The sequence below is a fragment of the Ceratotherium simum genome, chromosome 2 (assembly GCF_057802395.1).
Source record: "Ceratotherium simum simum isolate JZ-2026a chromosome 2, ASM5780239v1, whole genome shotgun sequence".
Classification (NCBI taxonomy): Eukaryota; Metazoa; Chordata; class Mammalia; order Perissodactyla; family Rhinocerotidae; genus Ceratotherium; species Ceratotherium simum.
The window spans coordinates 23,033,748-23,058,302 of record NC_141901.1 but is presented as its reverse complement, the minus strand read 5'-3'; the positions used below and the strand labels follow the sequence as shown (position 1 = coordinate 23,058,302).

The 24,555-nt window shown below is 39.9% G+C and overlaps 1 protein-coding gene across 1 annotated transcript in view; it reads left to right on the top strand.

Annotated features, from left to right (window-relative positions):
* PROX1 (prospero homeobox 1) overlaps positions 1-22,173 on the top strand; it is a 51,907-nt gene extending 29,734 nt beyond the window's left edge. The window contains exon 7 of the mRNA XM_087439136.1: positions 16,763-22,173. Within this exon, the coding sequence (XP_087295262.1) occupies positions 16,763-16,948 (186 nt within the window). The 3' untranslated portion in view covers positions 16,949-22,173. The remainder of the gene's footprint in view (positions 1-16,762) is intronic.
* The last annotated feature ends 2,382 nt before the right edge of the window (positions 22,174-24,555 follow it).

Genomic DNA, 24,555 nt, shown 5'->3' with positions numbered 1-24,555 from the left:
AAGCTGATTCAAAAGTTGGTGATCCCTTTTCACATGACGGATAACATTTTAAATCAAATTTCCTCGTTCCATCCCCTTCCAGGATTTTATTTTCCGTTACCTGTGTGGTTCTTTATCAGCCATTGGGCAGAAAATTTAACAATCATTTGCTCATTTCTTTTAACTACCTTAGTATAAATTTGCAAGAATAAGTATTTTTGCAAACATTCTTTTTGGTGAAGATAGGACTTTGGTTCTCCAAAGTAGATTATTCTAGTTTAAAAATACTGTTTCACCTTCATTGATTACCTTAATCCAATTTTCAGTGCTATTTGGTAACAGGACATAAAACAAATACAATCTGTCCTCACCTCCCCTTCACTTCTGGCTGAGACACAAAATAAAGATGCAGTGTGGAGACACCTATTTGAGAAGTAAAGGAAAAGGAGAGCAATTAATGATTATTATACTACTGTTCCTGTTAAATAGAGTGAAGCGAAGAAAAACAAATACAATCGTTCTTCCAAGGAGCGGTTGAACTAGCGCATTAGGGAGGTTGAAGATCACTTCGCCGCACCGTTCACGGCCACTTCAAGGCCGGAGGGAATCATCTTAAAGGAGCTCTCTGTGTCCCTCAGGGCAGTTTCTTCTGGAGGAAGGGACCTACAGGATGGCCAGCGTCAGTTCTGTCCCCACTGCTCTTTGAAAACACTTTCACGACAGACCTCTCGGTGTTTCAAGAGAACCTGTATATGGAAGTTGACACAAGTAATATAGTCATACCGAAAAGGGGGTCATAAAAAATTAAAGTTATTCTTATGAATCTTTCATTGGGAGCACTGAAAAGGGACACTAGTGTAGTCTAAGTCCTTTGTGTGGCGAGCTCTCCTTCCGGGCTCTGGGCTATTGTTCTTTTAGCTCCTCAAACAGACTTTCACTTTCAAATGGACAAAAGTCACTTAAAAGCCAGACAGCTGTACTAACACACCCACCTTAGCGAGCAGGAGCCAAGGGCAGGTGACGAGGCCAGCTGAGAGACCTTGTGTAAAACGGGCAGGGGTGGCTTCCTCCTGCCTTCACGTCACTTCTGTGCTCACTCTGAGAGGGACCATATATTGCTAATCTGTGTCCCCCTCCAGGCTCCCAAAACTATTCCTTGCGTTTTCTTTACAGCATGAAACATCGATGTCCATGATAATATTTATAGCTCAGGTTGTATGGCCAGGGTCAGGTTCCTGAAAGTTTGAGCACAGAACTTAGCAGAAAATAGAGGGAGTTTGACTGAAAACTCTCTGCCTACATTTCTCCCCTGCTTCTCTTTATTCAGCCTTTTCCAGCCAGTCCACGTCTCTCTCAAGCTTTTCAGATTTCTCTTGCCTCAACAGGAGTAGCTGGGATTGGATAAAAAACACCCACCCATGGTGGGGACAAACCTCACCTTAAGATTCAAGATATAGCTGGAGGTAGATAGGGAGGGAGTTCTGCCTGCATCCCAGGCCTCGGGGCAGCAGACGCCGTGGGCCACGGCAAGTCCTCCCTGTGTGTGTATTACAGCTCCCCCTCCCCTGTCACCTTGTGTACAGTCTGGTCTGTGACACTGATGGTGATTATGTCATTATTTTGCTCTGGGGGCCCTGGCACATCTGCAGAGCCCAAGCACATCTTCTTTGTTGCGCTGGCAAACGTCCCACACCACAAATGCTTCATTAGCCCTGCTGCCGGCCTCCTTGCCAGACGCGAGTGCCCAAATCCAGGCTTCTTTTTGCTCCGTCCTTTTGTGTGGCTGATGATCGTGTATTCATCTTCCTGCTTCTTCCCCATTTTCCTTGACTTCTGAACTCCAGATGTCCCAGTTTTCTTGCCCAAATCACCCGAAAGTCTATGATGCGAAACAAGGTGACTCTTTAGCCCTTAACCCATCCCCGCCCCGTTCCCCCTTCCTCCTTTTCCATCCCTCAGATGAATAGTGACTTTGACATGAGGACTGACGTTTTCAAACTTGCAATTTGAAGATACCAAGCGATTGCTCCCAGTTTATGGTGGCAGATAGAGTTAGAATTTGGAGTTATTAGATATTGCTTCTTAGATGAATGCCTTTCTTCTCCGTCCCCACCGCTCCCCACCGCTTCCTTCTCCTTGGCTCCTTTCTTTGCTTCTGCACATTGCCACATTTTACCAATTTTCAGAAAACAGTCTAAAATGTGAGTACAGAAAAGATTCTTCATGCCTCGCTGTGCATGTTATAGTCGTGTGAGGGTTCCTTTTCTCTGAATGGAATCTTCGTCTCCACTCTACCCCCTACCAAAGTCCCCCGCCCCCTCCTTCTGCTCTCATAACCTCCCAGCCCCCAACAATGACCCATTATTAGATATTTAAAGTGATTAACACTTGGCTGTTTTGGAAATGAGCTAAAACATTTCTCTAAAGTTTTATTCTGTATATTTAACAGAGCCACAGCTTTTGTTAAGATGTGCTGGTTTCTACATTAACTGCAGTAAATTTCAGAGCTTAATATCTTGGGCTGTGATGGGTACTACATTATTGGTAAGTTTAATTTCCCCTTAAATTTGAATTAATTGATCTGTGTTAGCTTATTATGAGTGGTTTCCCCAATAGAGAGTTTAACCAGTTTTTTTCCCCCAACCACTGCAACATAAGGTGTTTTAGATGTCTCTCTCTTTGAGTAAAACATAGTTTTTAGTTTTAAGGTATACCTAAAGGAGTAAGTTTATATTTTTATGGGAATCATGGTCAGATCATTGCCCTGAATTCTAATTCAGAATCCTAGGACAAAGACCCTGTAAGCCATAAAGGATTCCTCTGAGGAATGAGTTGCCCTATTGCGCCAGCTTCCTGAGCTCTTCAGTCACTGAGCCCTGTTCCGACTATTAGGGACAATCTAGCTGACAAACTGAGGAGAAAGGTGGCCGGATCAGTAGACTACCCAGCCCTGGGCAGAGAGCACATCGGGAGAGACTGGCGCCTGTCACTGATTGAATCATTTTCAAAAGACTCAGGATGTCCTCAGAACATTCCTAACCTCTCATTATTAGATCATTATGGTTTTATCACCCATGGGTTTATTTAAACCTCTTTTAAACCTGACTCCATTCTCAGAACATACCACTCCTCAAGATAATAATTCTCTAAATTTATTACCTGCTGTGAAAATAGTATCTTCTTTTTATGGCTCTTGAAGTGATTTCCCTGGGACTCCAAAGGGATATCCCTTGTTACAATATCCTAGGATTTGTGAACAGGACTGTGGCCGTATTCTCCATTTCCTTTCTGATTTTATAGACTTTGATCATTACTCCCTCTTAATCTTCATCTCTCCAGATTAAGGAGCTCTAATCCTTTTTAAAAGTCTAATCTCATACAGTAAGTGGGCTTCCCCTGATCACTTTTGCTGCCCTTCTGTAATGCGCTTCCGGCATGATTGTGTGTCTCCCTGAGGGACAGTTACAGTTCCGGGACAATGGGGCAGAATTCCAATTGTGGGGCAGCCACACCACACACCCCCAATGGGACTTTTTTGATTGCCGCAAAAGTTTATCCTCAGAAGTTGAATTTCTTGAGTAGCATCTCAGTAGCACTTATTGGTTAAAAATGATCCTATGAAACCAATTTATGAGACTCTTGGCAAGTATTCTGGCAAATCTGAATGTGCCTACAGGACATATCCGGCCAAATAAAAAATGGGCAGATCCACCACGCTGTCCAGATGTTTTCGGTGTTTTTGTAGATAAAGTATTGGAGTATTTGACGTCGTGAAGACACAGCCTTAGTCTTGGGCTTGAGTCTGTAAAAATGACAACCAAGGCAAGAAAGTTCTGGTCTCTAAATTATTCTCAGGCAGGAAACAAAATATTCACTTACAAGTAGGTATATTTTTATATAAACGCATCACCTTGAGATCTTAAAAGGGAAATCCTTTAAGGAGTCCTTCCAATTTCAGTGGTCCTGGACTAATTATAGTGCAGAACTTAAGAGCATGGATTCTGGAACCAGTCCCTGGGATCAAATCCCAGCTGTGCCACTTTCTAGCAGTGAAACCTTGGCAAGTGTTTTAACCCTCTCTGTGCCTCAATTTCCTCATCTATAAAATGGGAAAAATAATAGCACCTACCTCACAGAGTTGCAGTGAGAATTAAATGAATATACATGAATATATTGCACAAAGTAAGTGCTATCTGAGCATTTGCTTTTATTCACTTGTAGAGCTAAGTAAAAGTTACGTTGTGGCCGCTATCAGTAGCCCAACTATTGCATCATTTCCTACTGACCCTAAATAGGAAAACAAACAAATGAGCAAACAAGGAGTTCTCATCAGAGTTGGGACAAGGAGTCAATGCAAAACTGGTTTGAAAAAGAGAAAGTGATGCCTCTTGCCCCGAGTGTGGCTGTAAAGGCAACACCAGCCTGGAGCAGCTCCAGGATTCTGGAGTCGTGGGTTCCAGAGGAGAGGGGCAGCGTCGAGATGACAGGGTATGGTGAGAGGAGCGCCTCTGCTTCTGGCAACACCTGCCTCCTTGGGCTCTACTTTGCTCACCTGTAAAGTGATAAGATTAAACACGGAGCTTTGTTCTAGCTCTGAAATTCTGTGATTCTAGAATGGAAGACGCTCTGCATTCTCTAAATAAATCCTGGGCATGATGTGAAGCTTTAGGCTGTGATTGTGGGGCCCCTAGGGATCCAGACGGTGTCCACATGGGGCCACTTCCACCCTTGTGGCTCTGCTGTGGCTTAGTTAGCTCAGTAAAAATCTCCAGAGTGCACATTTTAGTGTTCTCCCAAGGCCCTCTTTACAGATCTAATTCTCAACAGTGCCCTTGGAGACGTGGCAACTCCCTTACTGGGATTCCAGAGACAGTTTTCCAAATTAATACACAATTTATTGGCACTAGTCATTATACTTGCTGCTCACTTTATTTGTTGTGTTGGCTAGGGCAGCCAAACAATGAGGACCTTTGTCTGTGAAGCCCTCGTGCCTGTGGGTTTTCTAGGAGATGGTATGGACCTGAACAAAATATGAGAGAGTCCATATACCTGTCCCCACACGCACTCCACTAAGCCACACCTCAACCTAGACGATATATTAACCTCTGTATAATATACAACATCTCCTCACTTTCAGCACAGAAATAGCTGTTTTAGGTAGTGTAACTACCTTCACTACTAGGCTTGGTTGGTAATTTTTGCAAAAGCAATACCATCCTTTCCTTTAAGCACTCCCAACATGATAGTGATCTAGATCATGAAAGTCTTTTCCACTGGGATTTTGTATGTGTGTGTGTTGTAGTTGATAGGTATCAAATCCTCACATAAGTCGTTTGGATATGTATTTTTCATCTTTCTTATGGTTATTGTCCCCAAATTCTGTTTTCTTAAGGCTACCTTAACATTTTAAAATAAAATCTGGTACTAAAAGTGACTTTTGGTAAAAGGTAGTGTATTCACCAAGAACGAGTGTGGGAGTTTGAGTAGGGGTGAAGGCAGAGAAATGACCAGAAGCAGAAGTAGGTAGAAGAAGGTGGAAGACTATGGTTTCAAGGCCACTGCATTTCCTCTAACAAAGAGACTCTTTTCAAAGATTTATCATTTTAAGTGACCTGAAGGTGGACAAGGTAATCTGTATGTAGACTCCTGGAATTGCCTTTCAGCAGGGCCAATCCTAGGTCTTGACAGCGTCCTAAGACTCCCCAGCGCAAACATGACCTCAGGTCCCATTAGGTGTTGGTATGGGTCTAGAGGACTTCCAGAGGCTCCTGGGGCCATTCTGGAACCTGTTTCTCTGCCTTTCCAAACTATTTACCTGTCTTTAAAAAGGATTTTCAAAGCCATTCACAAGCTCTTTGGTGGCTTTTGAAATACAGCTCATTTTCAGTTTTGCAAAGGGTAATTGTGGAAGGAGAGACCAATAGAATGCCCTGGAAAAACAAAACAGAATTTCTCTGACAGAACAAAGATCTTTCAGTCAAAACCAAAGATGGGATTGAGGCCTTTAATCCCAGTTCTTTCCCAAATCAAGCAAATAGTGTCTGGGATGCGGAAGCTCTTGTTAGCAGAGTGGCAATATCTCCCATGATCTAGTGTTCACTGAAGCTCTGTTTGATTATCATCCGTATCTCACAGTGCCTTCTTTGGTGCTTACTATGAGCAATGCTGTTCTCATCACCCTGCTGAGGCCCACTTCCTAACAGTTTCTCGCTAGGCTCCCCACTCACATTGCTCCATCAACATGAATGCAGGGCATGCACACTGATGTTAGCCTAGGCAAAGCTTAATTATGAAGGTAAATCTACTGCAGAAAACAATCACGTCATGCATTCTGGAACGAAACAGGAGTAACCATGGATTATCTGTGCCCCAGCTTTCCTTCGTGCAATATTGGAGAGTTTATGCCATGTTGTTTTTGGATGATCTCCCATCCAAGAATGGCACCAAGCTTGGCCCTATTGATTTTACCACTTCACCCAGTAATTATAGCAAAAGTTAAACTTCAAGCACTATCAGCCTGTCTTGAACTCAGACACCAATGTCACATAATTCATGGCGATGACTTGAAGGGAAGTTAGTTAACGCTACTGAGTGACTGGTACACTGCTTATTTTTCCACCTAAGTATCGAGCTGATTCATGAGATGTGTCGTGAAAGAGGGATAGATTCCTCCATTTAGTATGTTTGAATATTTACTGGCAGGAAAGTTCCTAACGAAAAGCTCCTAATCAGGGCAGGGCAAGGCTGAAGTCTTCCTGGTTCTGGACCATCCCTGCGTGTGGTTTATTTACTCTATTCCCATGGACATGGGCAGCCTTAAATGCATCTGAGGAATGGCGTGACATTGCAGATTGAATTTGGGTGAGTGGATCCCAGCTACCCTGCAAGAACAACTAGTTTGCTGACCCCATGAGTCACACGGGATTAGTGAAGAACAAAAGAGCATGAGGCCTTCAGAAAAGTTGTTAGCCCCCCGAGTTTGGCTAAGAGCGGGGGTTGGCAAACGTTGGCCTATTGGCGAGATCTGGCCCTCAGTCTGTTTTTTATAACTCTGAGCTAAGAAAGGTTTTTATATTTTAAAAGTTGTAAAAAGAAGGAGAAAAATATGCAACAGAGACCAAACGTGGCCCACAAAGCCCATGTATTTACTGTCTAACCCTTGACAGAAAAAGTTTCCTGATCCCTGGCTGAGGGTGTTTGGCTCTTTGGGAGAACGTGAACTCTCTGAGACCCCTTCTAGATCTGAAGTTCCAAAACTATGATTCTTTGATGGAATAGTCTTGGTCCAGCTAGTTCCTAAACAGCCTACCAGATGTGTGCTTCCAGCAGAGAGCTTCCAGTTGTTTTTAAGATCTGAGAGTATCTTTGTGGTATCTCGGGGGTAAAGGGATGGAAGAAAGTATTAGATTTTAGCTTTTAATACTTTTTCTCTGATTTTGTTTTTATTTCATTTTATTTGTTTATTTTGTTGTTTGTTTAAGTCATCCTTTGAAATGTGCAGAGTTTGGGAGGGAAAGAACATTGACTCCATTACAACAAATAACATGACAATCATCGTGTTTCCTAACACTTACAACACCAGGACTTTCAGGCACGAGCAAATAACTAGCCATTTTAATCATATTTGGTGAACCAAATTTCAGTCCCACAAAATAATTTTGACAATCTCATAGAGTTTGTTATAATGACATTTGTCATTCTCTTCCCAGCAAGCTAGTATGTCCTTTTGTGGGGCTATGGGAGAGATGGTTTTATTTATCTTGATATCTATATGCGGAGTTGCCAGTGAAATGTTTATGTAATTTAAAATGTATACACAAATTATTAACAGGTAGAGTAGATGTTAAGACATTCTTTTTTATTATCAAAAGTCACAATTATTCACAGTGCTCATTGCTAGCACACTGTTGATAATCATATGGTGTTTTTATTAATACATGTTATCTAGATCTTAAAAGTGTAGGAATTTTATTGTGAATTCTCTTTTTTCTAAATACCTACTCTTAAAAGATAAAGACTTGGGGCTGGCCCGGTGGTGTGACCGTTAAGTCCACGAGCTCCACTTCGGGGGCCCAAGGTTCGCAGGTTCAGATCCTGGGTATGACCTGCACACCATTCATCAGGCCATTCTGTGGCAGCGTCCCACATAAAAAATAAATATTGGCACAGATGTTAGCTCGGGGCCAATCTTCCTCAAGCAAAAAGAGGAGGATCAGCAATGAATGTTAGCTCAGGGCCAATCTTCCTCACGGAAAAAAATAAAGACTCAAATTCAGGTGAGGAAACAGAAAATACTCAGGGCATGTCTCTGCCCTTCCTTCATGCTGCTGTCAGAGAAGTCCATATGAGGGATGATGGCCAGTAGCAGCCCCTCACTGCCCACTCTATAGACCGAAGTCCACTTCTTCTGATTCTTTTTCGTGGACTCCACTGTCCATTCAAGGTAGAGCCTTAACCTCCCTCCTTGCAGTTTCCATATGACTGTTCATTCTTTTTATTACATTTCCTCCAGTGAGCCATTTCCGCCATGTCGTAGCTGGTTGCTACTCTGCGGGCATTTATAAGGACTGTATGGCATTGGAGGATGTCAGGCCGTTTCACTTGCAAGTGTACTGTCATCAGCTCACTGTAGGTCCCTGCCGTGGTGACAGACAGAGAGACATGCTTTCCTTTTGCCACTTTTTCTAATTATCCCTGGAGCTCTTTCAGTCTGGCTGAGAGGAACCTGGGGGCAGTTGTGTGGATCTCCTTCACGTTCCTTCCCCATCCTTTCCCTGGGTTGGCTTCCCCTCCCCCACCCCCTCGCACATTAACATGACATTGCATGGTGAGCACGGAACGGGAGCAGCTTCCACCAGCTGAAACCTCTGATCCCAAACCCACTAGAGAGTTTGGCTTTTGGATTTTGGCAAGAAGGCCTGTTGCCCATCAGGTCAGCATGAATAAAGATTTCTTTCTTCCTTTCTTTTTTAAAGTCAAGCATCAACTGACACTGCCCCCAGAGCTCCGTTTCTCAAGACAATTTAACCCCTTCTCCCAAGTACGGTTTCTATTCTGAATGCGCGGTATTCATTTTATTCTTTTCCTGTGAGACAACCAAGAAATCTACTACATGTAAAATTTGAAAGCCAAATCAATTCTAAACCATCTTATCATTTTTAAAGTATGTTTATCCAGCTTTGTAGTAGGAACAAGCAGACTGTTTGAAGGCCACATACTTTTCAAACCTTGGTTGCAACACGTTTGCCCCGTTTTGAAACTGTCTTTATCTAGCCGAGAAAACGAAAATCTATTTGACAAAGTGGCACTCTGGCCAGTTTATCTTGCAATATGGCTTTAGCTCACTGAGTCTATTGATTTCCTTAAATTAATGTTTACAGAATGCTACTGAATTTTGCTCAGCAGAACATTGTTCTTTTGAAGGTTTATTTAAAAAAAAATGATTCAGACCGTTGTTGCCATGTGTTCCTTTGCTTAGACCGAGGAAGCATGGGAGTTTTTTGTTTTCTTGGGGTTTTTTAAGGACAGCCTTGAACTATAGCCACTTCCTATAAGCGTTTACTCTTTACGTGTTTAAGTAGCAAAACATGTAACTAGGAAGTAAGCCCACTCTTAGGCCTAAAACTGCACGAGCGTTACACTAATCTCATCCTGTAAGGTCCCCCAAAGCTGAATGCCACTTGGAGCATCAGAGTGAAAGAGACTTTAGTCTGCAGCCCGGTTGTTGCCTCAGAATCTTTCTCTGCCTCATTTGGTGTACTTGCCTGCCACTGCAGCCAGTGCTCCCCAGATAATGCCAGTTTTTCCAAACATAGATGTGAGCATCCTAATAAAATTTAAACTCCATGTAGCAATTTGATGGGAACTCTAAATATATAACACCTTGTTCTTCGACCAAAACCTAACCTCTAGAGATGATTTTACAACTGGCCTTCCCAGGGAAGCACACATGGCCATTCAGCTCTTGACAGGGATTCGGGTCACAATCACGAAGTGACCAAAATACAACTTAGGAAACACAAAGCAACTTTTCTCAATTTGTTGACTCAGCCAATAAAATCGCCCAAGCGAACCTCCTGAAAGCATCTCTCAAAACGCTGCCTTGCACACATTTATTAATCACAGTGAAACGCCTCCCAGGAATCGGGCTCTTCTTTAAAGGTTCAAACCACTACCTTACATTGGGATGATATTTTATGCTTTCCAAAGCACATTCAGGCTTGCTTTCCCATCTGATCCTTTCCCGTAATGAGAGGGCATTGGAATACAATCCCATGATTCACCCTGTGTAGCTTCCTGTACCATTTCTTCCCTTCTGAAGGGCCGGTTAGTCCCCGGCTGTACACACAGGATAAATGCATGCATGATTGCAAAGGAGACCCATAGTAACAACATCTTGTAACCATATTTCATAGTTCCATGATTCTTCTCTTCTGCCTCTGGCAGGAGAATTCAGTGAGATTGAGACAGTGGAGGGGAGCAGCAATAACGTATCTGTTCTTCTTGCCTTTTCATCTGATAATCTCTGTGAGGAGTTACTAAAGCATCTGAGTTTATCCATTTAAGTCCACTCTGTCTGCAGTCTAAGTCCCCAGCTTGTGCCACTGCCGTCAGGAGATATGTCTCTCCTTGATCAATATTTACTTAACAAACAGCAGGGATGGGAGAGTTTGCTCAGAGGAATCATGTGCACGCTAGGGTGAATGAATGCTCGGGAAAGTACTTCAACTTTGTCTCCTTTCCTAGGATCTTTGTGTGCTTGTGTGCATGCGCGTGTACATGTGCAGATGCCCTTTCTCCTTTTAACTTCTCCAAAGACACTTAGAAGTCATCTAGAAAAATGCCTCACTATATATGATCAGTTTATACCATAAGAGAACTCATGATGTACATTCAGTTTTGAAAAACCCAGCCCAAAGTTTGATTTTCCTTTTATGCTCCTACACAGGTTAAACATTTTGGAAAGGTTCTTAGGATGAACTAGAAGCACAAGCATCTTCCTTTGACCCCTTTCAGATGAGTGGAAGGGAAGAAAATGCAGATGGAAACAATAAAAGCAATTGGACAAGGCAACTCTAACTATACATTTCTGATGGCATTACATATTTTTTTTAGAAAGCCCAAAGAGGGAAGTAGCTCTCCACATTTTCAAAGCCGCTTACCCAGTTTTTGGAATTAAATGTGTTTAACTCTAATAATAAATATGAATACCACGGAGCTGAAGTTGAGAGAGCGCTGTTCTTTCAACTTCTCTGAAACAATTGTTTAAAGGCTCAAGTCAGTGCCTTCAATGCAGTTGACTTGGAGGCATCTGGGTCTAGTTGGAGGGGTTTTGTTTCTGTGTGTGTGTAGAGGCTGGGGGGCGGGGGGCTGGTGGAGTTATTTATTTATTTGATTTTGTGAATCGGAGTTGTAAAAGCCATCTGAAATATTCATGCAGAATTGTCTGAGAAGCCCGTTTCTGTTTTATTTACTGCACAGTAGAACAGCCACAGCGGATTAGTTCTACAATACCCGTAACAAAAGCCCAACAGCTGATGCATGTGATGTTAGGAGGTGACAAAACAGTTAAAGTATGCTGCTGGCTACAGGCAAGCAGTCAGCAGATGCAGACAAAAGGGTTTGTGACAAGAATAACTCTCTCTCCAAGGCGAGCAGTGAAGAGTATCCAAAATACCAGTACCCTTTTCTCCTTGACATTGTCTTCTTACAGTCAGCATTTTATTGCCCTTTTATAGTATTAAAAAAAAAAATGGAGGAGGAGGAAGAAAGAAAACCCACACACAAACTAATTCACCAAAATACTAGCCAGGATTTGACTTTTTCATCAGTTAGCCACTCCTGCCCAAACATATGTCTCCTTTTCCATTTCCCCATTGAAGTAAGTTTGAAAAAAAATAGTTTAAAAGATGAACTGAAAAGATGATCTCCCTCGATAAGTTTGTAATCTATTGATAAGCTTGATAGCTACTTGAGCCTTTGGTTATTGGGGAGGGGCTTGGGAGAGAGGTCTATGCCTGCTTCATTTTCCATCCGTTTCAGCCAAGATCAATTCACTGATGAAATTACACCTATGGACCAATTTTTAAAGGGGATCGAGGATGTAAAGGTGTCCATGGGGAGCTGTGCAAGGGGCAAGGTTTAGGTCCTCTGCAAGAGGCCGATGGATGAGCTTGTGGCTGTTTCAGAGGTGTGAAAAATCAGCTTCTCTGTCTCCAGAAAATAGGAGAGGCTGTCTTCTTTTTAACCTTTGTAATTCCCCTTCTATTCTCTATGACATTCATTCAGCTGCCAAGAGCGTTTGGCAAGGTTTGGGCCAGCGAGCACACTTCCAGTGACCGCTAACCTTGGTATGTCCTGACACTTATGATGAGTGTCTGCAGGACACAGAAGGCAGGCAGCCTGCTATGTCAGGCTTTTATTATGTACTGCAGAGGCTAGGGACAGTCAGTTTAATAAAACAAATCATCCTTGAAGGTAAAGCAACTGGGAAGAGGAGGAGGAAGACGGGGGGAAAATGTGTCTTTGCCACTCATTCCGATAAAAAAAAAAAAGAACAGCAAAACACCCACCCACCCAACACACCATGTGTGTGCCTGTGTGTACGCACACGCACAACTCAGCCACAGACTGAGCAGACTTGAAAACATCCTCCCATTTTCTCCATTTTCTTGAAGCCCATAAGGCCCTCGCTTGCTCTGAAACTCAAGTACAAACAATTGTGATGAAATTGGTAGATGCTGATAGCCAGCCCCCTTCAAATTTATAGTGCATTCAAGTACCTCATTGCAATTATATTCTCCTCTGCCAAACATCAAGGCAAGGAGAGGCAGGACCATTTGGGGTGAGGTTCCTATATTGGGATGCCTTTTTATCAAAGCAAAGTTTCCATTCTCCTCTCCTGAAGAACACTCAGCACAGCAGCTCCCACAATAGCTTCAGAGTTCCAGCCAGAGACTTTGGAAGCCTTTTGTTTTTCCCCTGTGGCATGTCCAAAGGCATGGCCTTCCCTCCCCCCTCCCAGCAGCCTGCATTGTCTTGCATTCCAGGGACTTGATTGACTGTTGCCACCTGATGCTGAGGAGATACTCCAGGGTTCATTCTGCAGATTGTTGGGTTCTATTAAAAGAAACCTAGATAAGGGATTACTTGTCACTAAGGGATTTTCTGCAGATGTTTATTAGTGATTGGAAATCCATTAGGTGTGAAGAGGTACAGAAAAATATGGGCAACACCATTCTTATAAGCCTGAATTCTAAGACACCCCCCCCAAAAAAATATCAGAAAGGAACCCCTTCCCTCTATTAGATGGAGTTGGGGAAAATTTTCTAGCAGAGAGGTAAGCGTATCTTTTATCATGGGTGGTATTTCTACCTGTGGATGGAATTCCTTGGCACTCTCGCAGAAGATCAGTTGCTACCCATAAGTTTACTTCTCTGGAGCTACCAAAAAAGAGTAACTGCTCTAGTATTAAAGGTTCTCGTTATAACTTTCTCTTATCCAGCCCAATCTGTTGCATGAGTATTGCCTCAAAGTAAGAACTAAATTAGCAAACCATTTCATTTGTTCACAAAGAATTCATCCCTTCCCAAACATAAACCAATAACCAAAGTTTCCTCCTGGGAATCTTTTGTACCATTCTCATTTATTTCAAAGTTGCTAGCTCTTCTGTGGTTTTTCTCAATCACAGATCCACAGCTTGTCAAGGTTTTGATGCTCCTATAAGTAGAAATTACTGAAAATGCATTAAAAAAGAGGCAACATGGTTTAATGGAGAGACACCTGGACAAGTTATTTCTCATGAGTCTCTTCATCTCATAATTTCTTCATCTCATAGAATCTCGTAGTTTCTTTATCTATAAAATGGTTCTGAGATCTATTCCAACTCTTTAAATTCTATCTTTTTTTATCATTATTTAAAAATTCCTTTTTTTTTTTTTAAGTATTGAGGGAGAAGATAAGTGTGACTCTAGGGCAATATGGAGTAAAGCAGAAGACAAGATCTCATTATGAACTATTTATCAAAGACTATGCAAAAGAACTCTGCTAAGCATCATGGGGATACACAGAATAGAAACCATGGCTTTTTATCAAAAGGCAGGTTATGATAAATTCATTACAACTAGATATAAGTAGGAGAAAAGTTAAATAACCTCAAGACACAAATACAAAAGATGTTAAAGGACAGCCCAAGATTACTACCAAAAGAAATGAATGTTTAAAACAGGATAAAAACCATTAACAAGCATGGTGAATGAGAAGAACAGGGTGGAGGCTGCACACACCCCCAAAGAAGTTACTTTGATTTATTCCCAGGCAAATGCTAGAACTACACTCCCCTCCCTCCTCCTCTAGCACTGATGCTGTTCTAGATGCATCTCCCTCTCGGACCATCTTAAACACGCCCCTGATCCCTTGGCCCCTGGCTCCCCAGACCTCCTGTGGGGTCCTTGGAGTGGGCGGGGGTCCCGGCCTTCTCTAACTTCATCTGGAGCAGCTGCCATACCCTCTGTTCCTCACAGCTCTCTGATATGCGATGCCATGTCCCCGAATGTTCAAGGAACATAGATCTTCGTCATGGATCTGTCGCCAACGGCCAGTGAAACCACACTTCTTGAAATGTTTATTTTAATAAATGCCTGTGATTATGTTTCCATAGCATTTGGCTAACAGCTCCCAAACCGAGTAGTTAGAGGGAGTAGTTGCACTCCCCAACTGTTCTCCAGGCAGATTCTCTCTCTCTCACTAATGCCCATTTGATGAAATGTGAAGGTTTATCTTTGGGGGAAGTGGGGAGAGTAATCAAAAAGGCTGCTTAATGACTTTTTATTTCATATAAGGTGAGTGAGAGTGCTAATCTCTCCTCCAGGCCCCTCCCACCCCACAAATACTCATGTATATGCAGGAGATTTGGGGGAAAATCACCAAAGTTCTGTAGAAAATCCAGGTGAATTCTCAGCAGGGAATGGCCAGTAGGATATATGGATTTGCACATCCACAGGGGACAAGGTGGTGTCTTGGAAGATTTTCTAGGTAGCATTGGGAACTGTGCTTCCCAGTTCCTGAGAAACTGCCCAATGCGTATGTCCTTGGGAAGGGCTACTCAAAATTTTCACTTTTTGTAGACTCTGACCCCAGATGGGGGCCCCTTTTTTCTGAGGACTTATTAGGTTTCTTTACAAAGGACAAGTGACTTGCCACTGGAAGCAGTGAACTTTTTTGTCCTATTTTAAATGTGTAAACCAAGGATGTCTGGTGATCTTTCTAGTTTTTTTAAACAGTTACTATCATTATAAAAAAGTCCATTGCACAAATTGAGAAAAAGTGGGAGAAAGCGATCAAATATGTTCAATGTGAAAATACTTGTCTTTTGCTTTGTTACATAGCATGTCTGAACTGAGATGAAAATCTTTCACCTCTCATATATGTGTAGATAGATCTGTCTACACATACAACTACAGTGCATTGACTTCCTCATATGTTTGCATTTACTGTAAAAATGAAACGTTACTAATGTTTCCTTAGTAATGTATTAGTAATTCATTAGTAATCACTAATGCATAAGTACCCAGTAAAAGAAATCTACTGAGTGTTAGTGTGTACTTGGAATATTATGAGTTCACAGAATGATTCTGTGAATCCGTTGTCTTGGCCTGGGGAAGGATAGGCCATGCTTTATCATGAGTAACTTATAAAGAATACTAAAAAAGTTCATCAATAGCTACTCCTTTCCCTAGATAAGAGGTCAGACTATTAAATAAACAAGTAAGAGCACACACATACACAGATACACACACATACACACCAACACACATATATATTAATTGCTGTGGAAGGAAAGAATTAACAAATAAGGATTCTAAAGAGAGTATTTGGAGAATGTTTATCTTGGAATATAATGACATTAAAAAATTCCCTTAATCTCTCTGAGCTTCAGTTTTTTCACCGTAAAATGGGGATAATAACACCTTATAGAGATGTTGGGAGAATTGAATGACGTAATTCACATTCAGTGCATAACACGGTACCTGACACATAATAAGCACTCCAAAAATATTAATTTTTATTATTTTTATCAGCTACCAAAATCACTCTCTTATGAAGCAGTTCTAATCTCAAAGTAAAGTAGTTTCTAATGTAGAATTTTAGGATTCAGTACAAATTTTGTGTTCTGGGACTCAGTGTTAATGTCATTATCTTACTCCTTTTTGTATGTAGAGTACTTTATAGTGCATATTACTTTAATATACAATTTAGCAATTGAGTCAACAATCCTCTGATACAAGCAGGAAACTGAGATTTTAGGTGTTCTTCATTTACAGTGTGGGTTTAATTTATATCAAAGGCCAATTATTTATTATTCTACTTTTGAGAATACATTTTGTTTTCATAATGGAAACCAAAAGGAAATGTGACTCAAATTCTGAAACATTAGTTGGAGACTTGCTTCTGGAATACACCTGTTTAATGAAGTGAGGAATCCCAACAGTGTGTCCCCTTTTTCTACCCCAATATTCACAGTGGAATCCTAGTTTTTCAATAGATCTCCATGTATCCTTTGCACAAGTCTCTTTCAAAAACTCTACGGAGCTGTCAAGCCCACATTACAATGCTGCTATATATAACGACTTTACAGAAGAGAATAGAGGCTGGCCATTTTTAGAAAATGCAGGTGCCATGTAAGCCCCTTTTTGAAAGAAAGAACTTAGCTCAATTTCCTTTGAAGAACTGGAGACTTGAAACTGAAAACTTTATTAATGCCATTGTCTCCTTGTATCAGCAGGTTCCAGAGAGATTCCTGGAAGTTGCGCAGATCACATTACGGGAGTTTTTCAATGCCATTATCGCAGGCAAAGATGTTGATCCTTCCTGGAAGAAGGCCATATACAAGGTCATCTGCAAGCTGGATAGTGAAGTCCCTGAGATTTTCAAATCCCCGAACTGCCTACAAGAGCTGCTTCATGAGTAGAAATTTCAACAACTCTTTCGGAATGTACGAATAGTAGCAGTCCCCGTTGGATGTCCTAGTTGTATGTGTCTGGATTTTGATTTCATATATATGTGTATGGGAGGCATAGATATGTTGTGAAGTCAGCTGGTAATTCCTCCTCATCATCTTTCTCTTGTTTTCTTTTGTTTTCCATTGCAAGGGGATGGTTATTTTCCTTCGCCTTTAATTTACTTTTGCCCAAGGCCCTTAACATTCGGAGACTTAAAATAGGGTTAATTTTCAGGGAAAAAGAATGTTGACCTGTGTAAAGTCTATATTAGGAAGGAAGGGCATTTGTTAAAGATGCTTCTACTTGATTGATGGTTTATTGCAAATGGCGGTTGGCAGAGGGAGACCCCCGACACAGCACAACTCCACAGACAGTGATGTGTCTCTTGTTTTTACTGCTAAGAAGTTCAGAAAACTCAATGAAACCACGTCATAAACTTAAATATTTTGTTTGGTTTGAACTCATGTTTAAATATGTTTAAAAATAATGCCAATGGCAGATGAACATCTCACTTTTCAAAAGTATCCCAAAAGGCCAAATTTAAAAAAGAAAAATCACTAAGCCTTTCCTAAGAGAAGTGGCGAACACCTCAAACTAGTACCCGTTTCTTAGGGAGGCAAAGCAATTTTGCACAAAACTGACTCTTTCAAGATGAGACTGGAAATTCATGTATGATCTTCTAGTCACCTCTCTAAATTCTACAATAATTTCTTCTTCATAATAAGTGAGTATATATCATTCTTCATAGAGAAAAACCTCTATCACTTGTTATCATTTTCTATTTATCTTGCTTCAGATATGAAAAGGCACATAAGTTTCAAATTTACTTTTTGTTCAACTTTGTTTATATGCTTAAAAGAATTATTTCTGTTTATTTAACACTTTTTTTCAAAAAAACACTATTTTCTGAATATCTTTCTATAGTAGGGAATACAGGACATCCCAACTTGACCATAAAATTCCTGCCAACGCTAGAAGTTAGTTGACAGCTGTTAGCTGACTTGATCTTCACCTCCTGAGAGGAGCACATATGAAGATGACCTATTTTCATAGACAATTCCACACTACCCTGATGGATATTCAAAGTGGTGACAGTCTAATTGTTTCTTCATTTTAGATATAGCATTTTAAAGCAATTGATAAAGTTTCTTCTAATTCAGAAGCTAGTATTGACCAAAATGTGAGAAGAGTGTATAGCATAGGAAAGTTTGGGGGTTAACCCAAAAGACACAATTTCAGCACACACAAGAAAGCTAGCTGCTATTTTATGCTTTCTTCAATGGTTCTCCTCTTTTTTCTTTTTCTCTTTTTCCAGTTTCTCAGAAGTGTACAATGTCCCATACTTGCTTTTAAAAAGTCATATGGCATTCCCACTTGTTGTTTTCTTAGATGGGTTTTGTTTGCAGATGCAGTAAGAATTCCTGGTTCATTCTAATAGGCTTTTCCAGACCCTTCCCTCCTGATAGGTAATTTGATATACACCTCCTAAAATGACACAGTAACAAACCTGGTATTTAGATCAGATAGAACATAAATACCATTTTTCCTTCATTTATAAAAATACATTTGACTTTGGAGAATGCAGGTTGACCCACGTCAACTGTAACTGACCCAGTCGCTGTAATTTAATGTCGTTTATAAATTCTGCTGATGGACAGGAGTGTATGAAGGCAATTATTGTCAGCGCAAAGCCTGAAAACCTGCTGACTTTAAATTAAACGGTGCAGTCTTATGATGATGCCCTGCATTGCTCAGGAGACTAACAGGCTCTCGCAGTGTAGACAGAGTGCAGTGGCATGGGCTGGAACACCACCGGCTTCGCTCTGCACCCACAGCCAAACACATTGCCTGGCTTGCACTCTCCTTACACAGTGCACTCAGAGCCATCAGATCCAATTTGTTCTTGTTCCAGCTTGCTTGAAAAAAAAAATGTTCAGATAATCATTACGTTGGAATAACCAAAAAAAAAATCCAATCAGCACAAAATAGGGAAGCAATCTCAACTTGTGGTCACACTCTTTTGCTTTGCTTCGTGTAAAAGAGTGTGACATTCATCGTTCACGTCAGTGTACAACTGGGTCTTTGCTGTTCCATGTAATTCGTATCAACATTGTGTTGCCATTTGCAAGGTAAAAGGCAAAACTGTAGTGTATTCACCTATATAGACAGATTGCTAGTATCTTCTTGGTCTGGGGCAAATTCAGTATTGATTCCAGACTTATTTGGATTTCTAGTATTATTCTCCCCTGCCTTTCTAATTTAAATAGACAAATGAAGCAAAAGTTTGTGTTCACAACCAAATATTGATGTGCTTATCTACAATAATGTCCTCTCAATGTTAACTGAGGCATAGAAATTATTTCAGAGAAGATATTATAGCATGAGGATAAACTCACCTCATTCTGAAACTAGAACTTGATCACTTTGCTTTTAGGTGAATTTTTTCCCCTTTTGCAATCATAAAATCTTGTGCCTCCCAGTGCATTGGAAAGTGACAAAAGCCTGTCTCTCAAAACTCCTATTTAACAGGGTTTTTTTAAATCACCATCTTTAAAATCTTAGCTCAACTCTCACCAAGTGAAAATTGGCTGCTTGGGAGAAAGTTAACTTTCTATGGTGGGAGGGTGAAGGATGAGGGACAGTTTACATAGGGAAAAAAAAAGTCTAAAGTCCATGTTGAAATACCACATTACCACTTATTTTCTGCTAATCCTAAATTATTTTTGCATATACACTTGAGGTTATAGTCTGTGCCTAGACCTAAAATGCACCAGCGGGGGGATTTTTAAAAATCCTTCAAAATACCAGTTTTTTCCCACAAGTACACTTGTTCTTGTGCCTTCTGTGGCTTTCAATTTCATCTTTTTGACTTTATTTCCAATTACTACAGCTGCAATAAACACTAGATTTCTTTTCTGGCTGTTTGACATAACGTTGATAGCTATGCATATTTTGTGTCTTTTTAAAACAAAGCGGGAGAATACGTTTTTGAAGAAGAGAATTTTTAGAACAGTTTGATACCGCAAATTATTTTTTCCTCAATTGTTTGAGCAGCATTCGAGTTTTGAAAATTCTTGTAGAAGCCAATTTTTTGTAACTGTGGTGCAAATCTTGTGTTTTCTTAGCCTAATGAAAAGTAGTATAGAAGCAATATTTCATACCATGTGCTATGTATGTGTGTGCAGATGTGTGAATATAAAAACACGTACACACATATACACACATGTAAAAATATACATATATATATGCGTGTGAAGTGGAAAGCTTACCTTTTCCTATCTAGATTTAAGGACCTATTTTAGACTTTTGTTATGTTTTGTGAAAAGAATGTTCTATTTGCAACAACAAAACATTTAATTCTTACTGTATCTCTGGCTGTTTAATGAGGACGTTTCACATTAAGTGGTAAAACAACGTGGAAGATGGTAGAATGTAGTCATTATTTAAGGAAATGTTCACCCACATATTCCTGAAGTTTGCTTTGTGCCTCCGAGTATTATTTAATTCAAGTGTTTTATGTTTGCAAAATCTTTGTTGCTGTGCTAGGGAGGTGGGTGAATATCATTTTTAAAAATTTTAAAAACAACAAAAAAAAGCAAAACAAAAACACTAAAGCAAGAGGGGAACTTTTATAAAGCAATGTAAATATTTAACCTCATGGCTGTTGTTACGTAAGACATGAGATTTTAATAAATAACTACATTCTCACAACATCTGTTGAATTTATTAGGAACACTACAGTGACTGTATCGACAGTTGAAAGCATTCTTGAAAATCCTGCTCTCTACTTTTAAAAGATAACAGTCTCTTTCATCAGATGTTAAGGGCAAGGGTAATGCAGTTTCTGTAAATTTATGAAATTTCTTTTCTATGTACATGAAGACGTTTAGTAAGTGACCCCCCGCCCCACATACACACACACACATACATACACATACAGGTTAATACAAAGTCATAAAGCTAAAGATTTGGGGGCTTTAAAAATAGGATATCCCCCAGAAGCAATCATAAATTCATCAAAGAAAAAGTGATTTACAGACTCCCCTGAAAGATGCAGTGTACGTGTGAGGATAGAGCAAAATCTCTTTGCCATGTATATTATAGAATATTCATTGGTGTGAATAGTACAAATGTTTCCTCCTGGTACAAACTCTGTGTTTGCAAATTACAAGAAGCATTGTTTTCAAAAAGCTCCCCTTAAAAGAATGTAACTGGTTTATTATGAGTCAGCAGTTACTGTATTGCACTTAAATGTTATGTTGAAGGAAATGCAGTTTTGTTTTCTGTAGATCTGTTGGTTGTAAACCATCTATAAAACTAAAGCTAAAATGCTCATATTCAGAGCTGGCATCAAAACTGGTGTTTAACCTTTGCATCTTCTTATAATTATCCTTCTAAGAATATAACAGAATCTGGAAGCATCTGGACTTTGAGTCTTTTCAACTGAGCCCTTCTCTCAGATCTCACACCCCCTAAAATGCACAAACATGAGCAGAAAAGGCAAACAGACTGGCCCTCTTTTGTGAAAATGTATTAATTCTGTATTTTAAAAATATTCTAATCCTCCACATAGGAGGAAAAAGCATTTTAAAATTGTATATTACCACTTCAAAATTAGAATTAGAAAAACAAATGTATTTGGGGTTGGTCTCAGCACTACCTAGAAGAATCAAAGGTCGTGGCTTCCCCCAATATTGTCCCAGCCGTTTCTCATATGTATATAGTATAAACCGTGACAAAACACTGCCTTTATATTATTTAGCAATATGTTGTAAATAGCATTATTAAGCTCTTTTTTTTGTAATAAAGACCCTTTTGATTTGAATATAGTACAATAACTGAACTGATAAAGTCAATTTTTGATTTTTTTTTTAGCTAGAGGCAATTTCAATTGTGGATTTTTGTTGTTGTCTGTTGTTCTGAAGACTTTGCATAATTTATTGGTTTAATTTATCCTAATTTATTTGATGAAGGTGTACAATTTTGTATTACCAAGGATGTACTGTAATATTAATTGATATGATAAAAAAAAACAATGAGACTCCCTGTCCATATTAAAAAGAAAATAAAAGGTGCAGTAGACAATTGATTTTAAAGTAAAAGTAAAAAATTTAGTTTGGCAGCTACTAAATTTTAAAAGAGGAAAAAAAAAATGTTGTTGGGGGAGGGTGGGAGGGGGTTTTTCTTTGTGTGTTTTAAGCTTTTGTACACTCTCCAAACTTTTACCTTTTGCTTTGTACCACTTAAAGGATACAGTAGTCCAATTGCCTTGTGTGCCTTCCATCTTCTCTTAAACTGAATGTATGTGCAGTATATATATGCAAGCTTGTGCAAAATAAAATATACATTACAAGCTCAGTGCCGTTTGATTTTTTTTAAACACGTGACATTTAATTTTTGGACCTGTGTCCAATTGTAGGACAACAGGCTAGTTGTGACTGTAGTATCGATTATGGAGTTTTCCTTTCATTGCAATTCTTAATTATACAAACCTAACATCCATGCACACAAGTCCTAGAAATGATCTTTTTTACTTCAGATGCTTATAGCAATTGGCTAGATTTCTCTCTGAAACCTCTTCTGACAGATTTAACCTTATTTAGCCCTCAAAATTTAAAAACAGCGAAAGCTTTGGCTGAAAACAATGTTGTGAGCTAAATTCAACAGTTGCTAATGTTTAATGATTCTAGGAACAAGGAGAGATGTTTCCCAAAGCACAGAATGGCAGATATATCGCTTGAAATATGGGGAATGAGAGCGTATATTGTTTCTACTCTGGTTGGACTCAGAACTAAGTACTAATGTAAATTTCCAAAATCCTTTCTAAAATATTCCTTTAGACATGATTGGCAGCATGCTTCATACTAACGCTATTGGTTGTATGGCTTTTGAAAATTTCCTTTACCTTTTTTGCTTTGGTTTAAAATCACGTCTCCTTTATCCTTGAATCGAGATTGTGAAGCATTAGGAGAAATCTTTTGCCTACTTGAGATGGCCTCTTACCATCCACAGCGGCACTTCCCTTTCTGTCTTCCATATGGTCATAGACTGAGTCTTCTTAATCTCTCAGATTTCTTTTGCTTTTACCTAAGTGATGAAAACTTTGTAGTTTAACCCTGTTGACACGAGGGTGCTTAGAATCAGTGCAATATCAACACTATTAAATGATAAAAGTATTTACCCACTTTCAGCTCTTTTTCTATCAATGGCACAAATTTAAATTCCAGTCTTCCTAACTAACTAAATTGTGCAAAAGAGCATGACTATGTCCCTCTATGCCAAAGTATTTATTCCCTGATGGGAGAAAAAAAGGAATCCTGCCCTCCACCTGCTCTTGAAAGGGAGAAGGCATTTGCAGTAATATAATAACTCTTCCCATCTTCTTGTACTTATTTAACAGGGATCTGCATTAAACAAGACTGGATAATCCAGGTAGCAACTAAATGACTAAATTGCAGCAGGTGGTAATGTTTTCTGATAGGAGGTTTATTAAAAATATAGCTTCAAATCATTACCTTTGTGACTCTGAATTATCTGAGCATTGGTCTAAAATAACCATTGTCAACACTGATCTGAACCCTGATCACAAATCTGATTCCACCTGCATCTGTCTCAATGTCAGCCAGGACCTCTGTTATACTTGAAAGGATAAGCTTCACAACCTAATAATAAAGAAAAGGCTGGTTTTATTCATTGCTATCTCCATTTATCACCATAAATGATTTACAAGTTTCTCTTAAAGACTAACAAGTAAAATTCATCACATTTTCACAATTAGTTTACTACCATATGCTGACATAAGAAATGGATGCCCCTGCATAAAAGTCATAGGAAAACATCAAATATTTGCCATGGATTGCCAAGTTCTGGGGTCTATGAACACTCCTGTATTTTAAAAGCCATAAAATACAAGGGAAATACGTATAAAGGAGAATGGCAGATACGCTGTCTAAGCAAAATTGTGAAAGAATATTAAAGAAAAAAATTGATTTTGTTGCTACACTCCCCTCACCAGCAATATAACCCTTTGGAGGGAGAGTCAAGACACTGGGGTAAAAACCTAAAGGGTAACTTTTTAAACTGAAGGAAAAATAATCAAGAGAGTACTGCTTTGGGTGTCAGAAGACCTGGCTCCAATCAGTTCGCTTCTAAAAGTCTTTACGAGGCAAGTCACTTACGCCTTGAGCTCCCAGGAGAATCAAAAGAATTATAAAAGGCTGGGTGATTCTTAGAATCAGTGCAGCCACCATGTTGACTTTCTCCAAATGATTCCTACATGGGAAAAATGAAAAAGGTTTGTTAAAATGTTCTTGCTTCTCATAAGAAAGGCAATTTAAGTTGCAGGGCGAGCATGGGAAAAATTCTGAAGTTGGCCAAGTGTGACTTTAGATCCTTTTCTCTCTGCTCATGACCCATTCTCCCTTCAGTAAGAGTCTCTACCCCTTGCCAAGTATTCAGTGCTCTTGTGTTGCCCCTGCCCTCTCTCTGTTCATGGGGATGAGCCACCTAGTACAGCTAGCATTAGGGTATCACTGACTTGGTGTGTCTCTCTTCCAGTGGTATATGCATAAAAAGA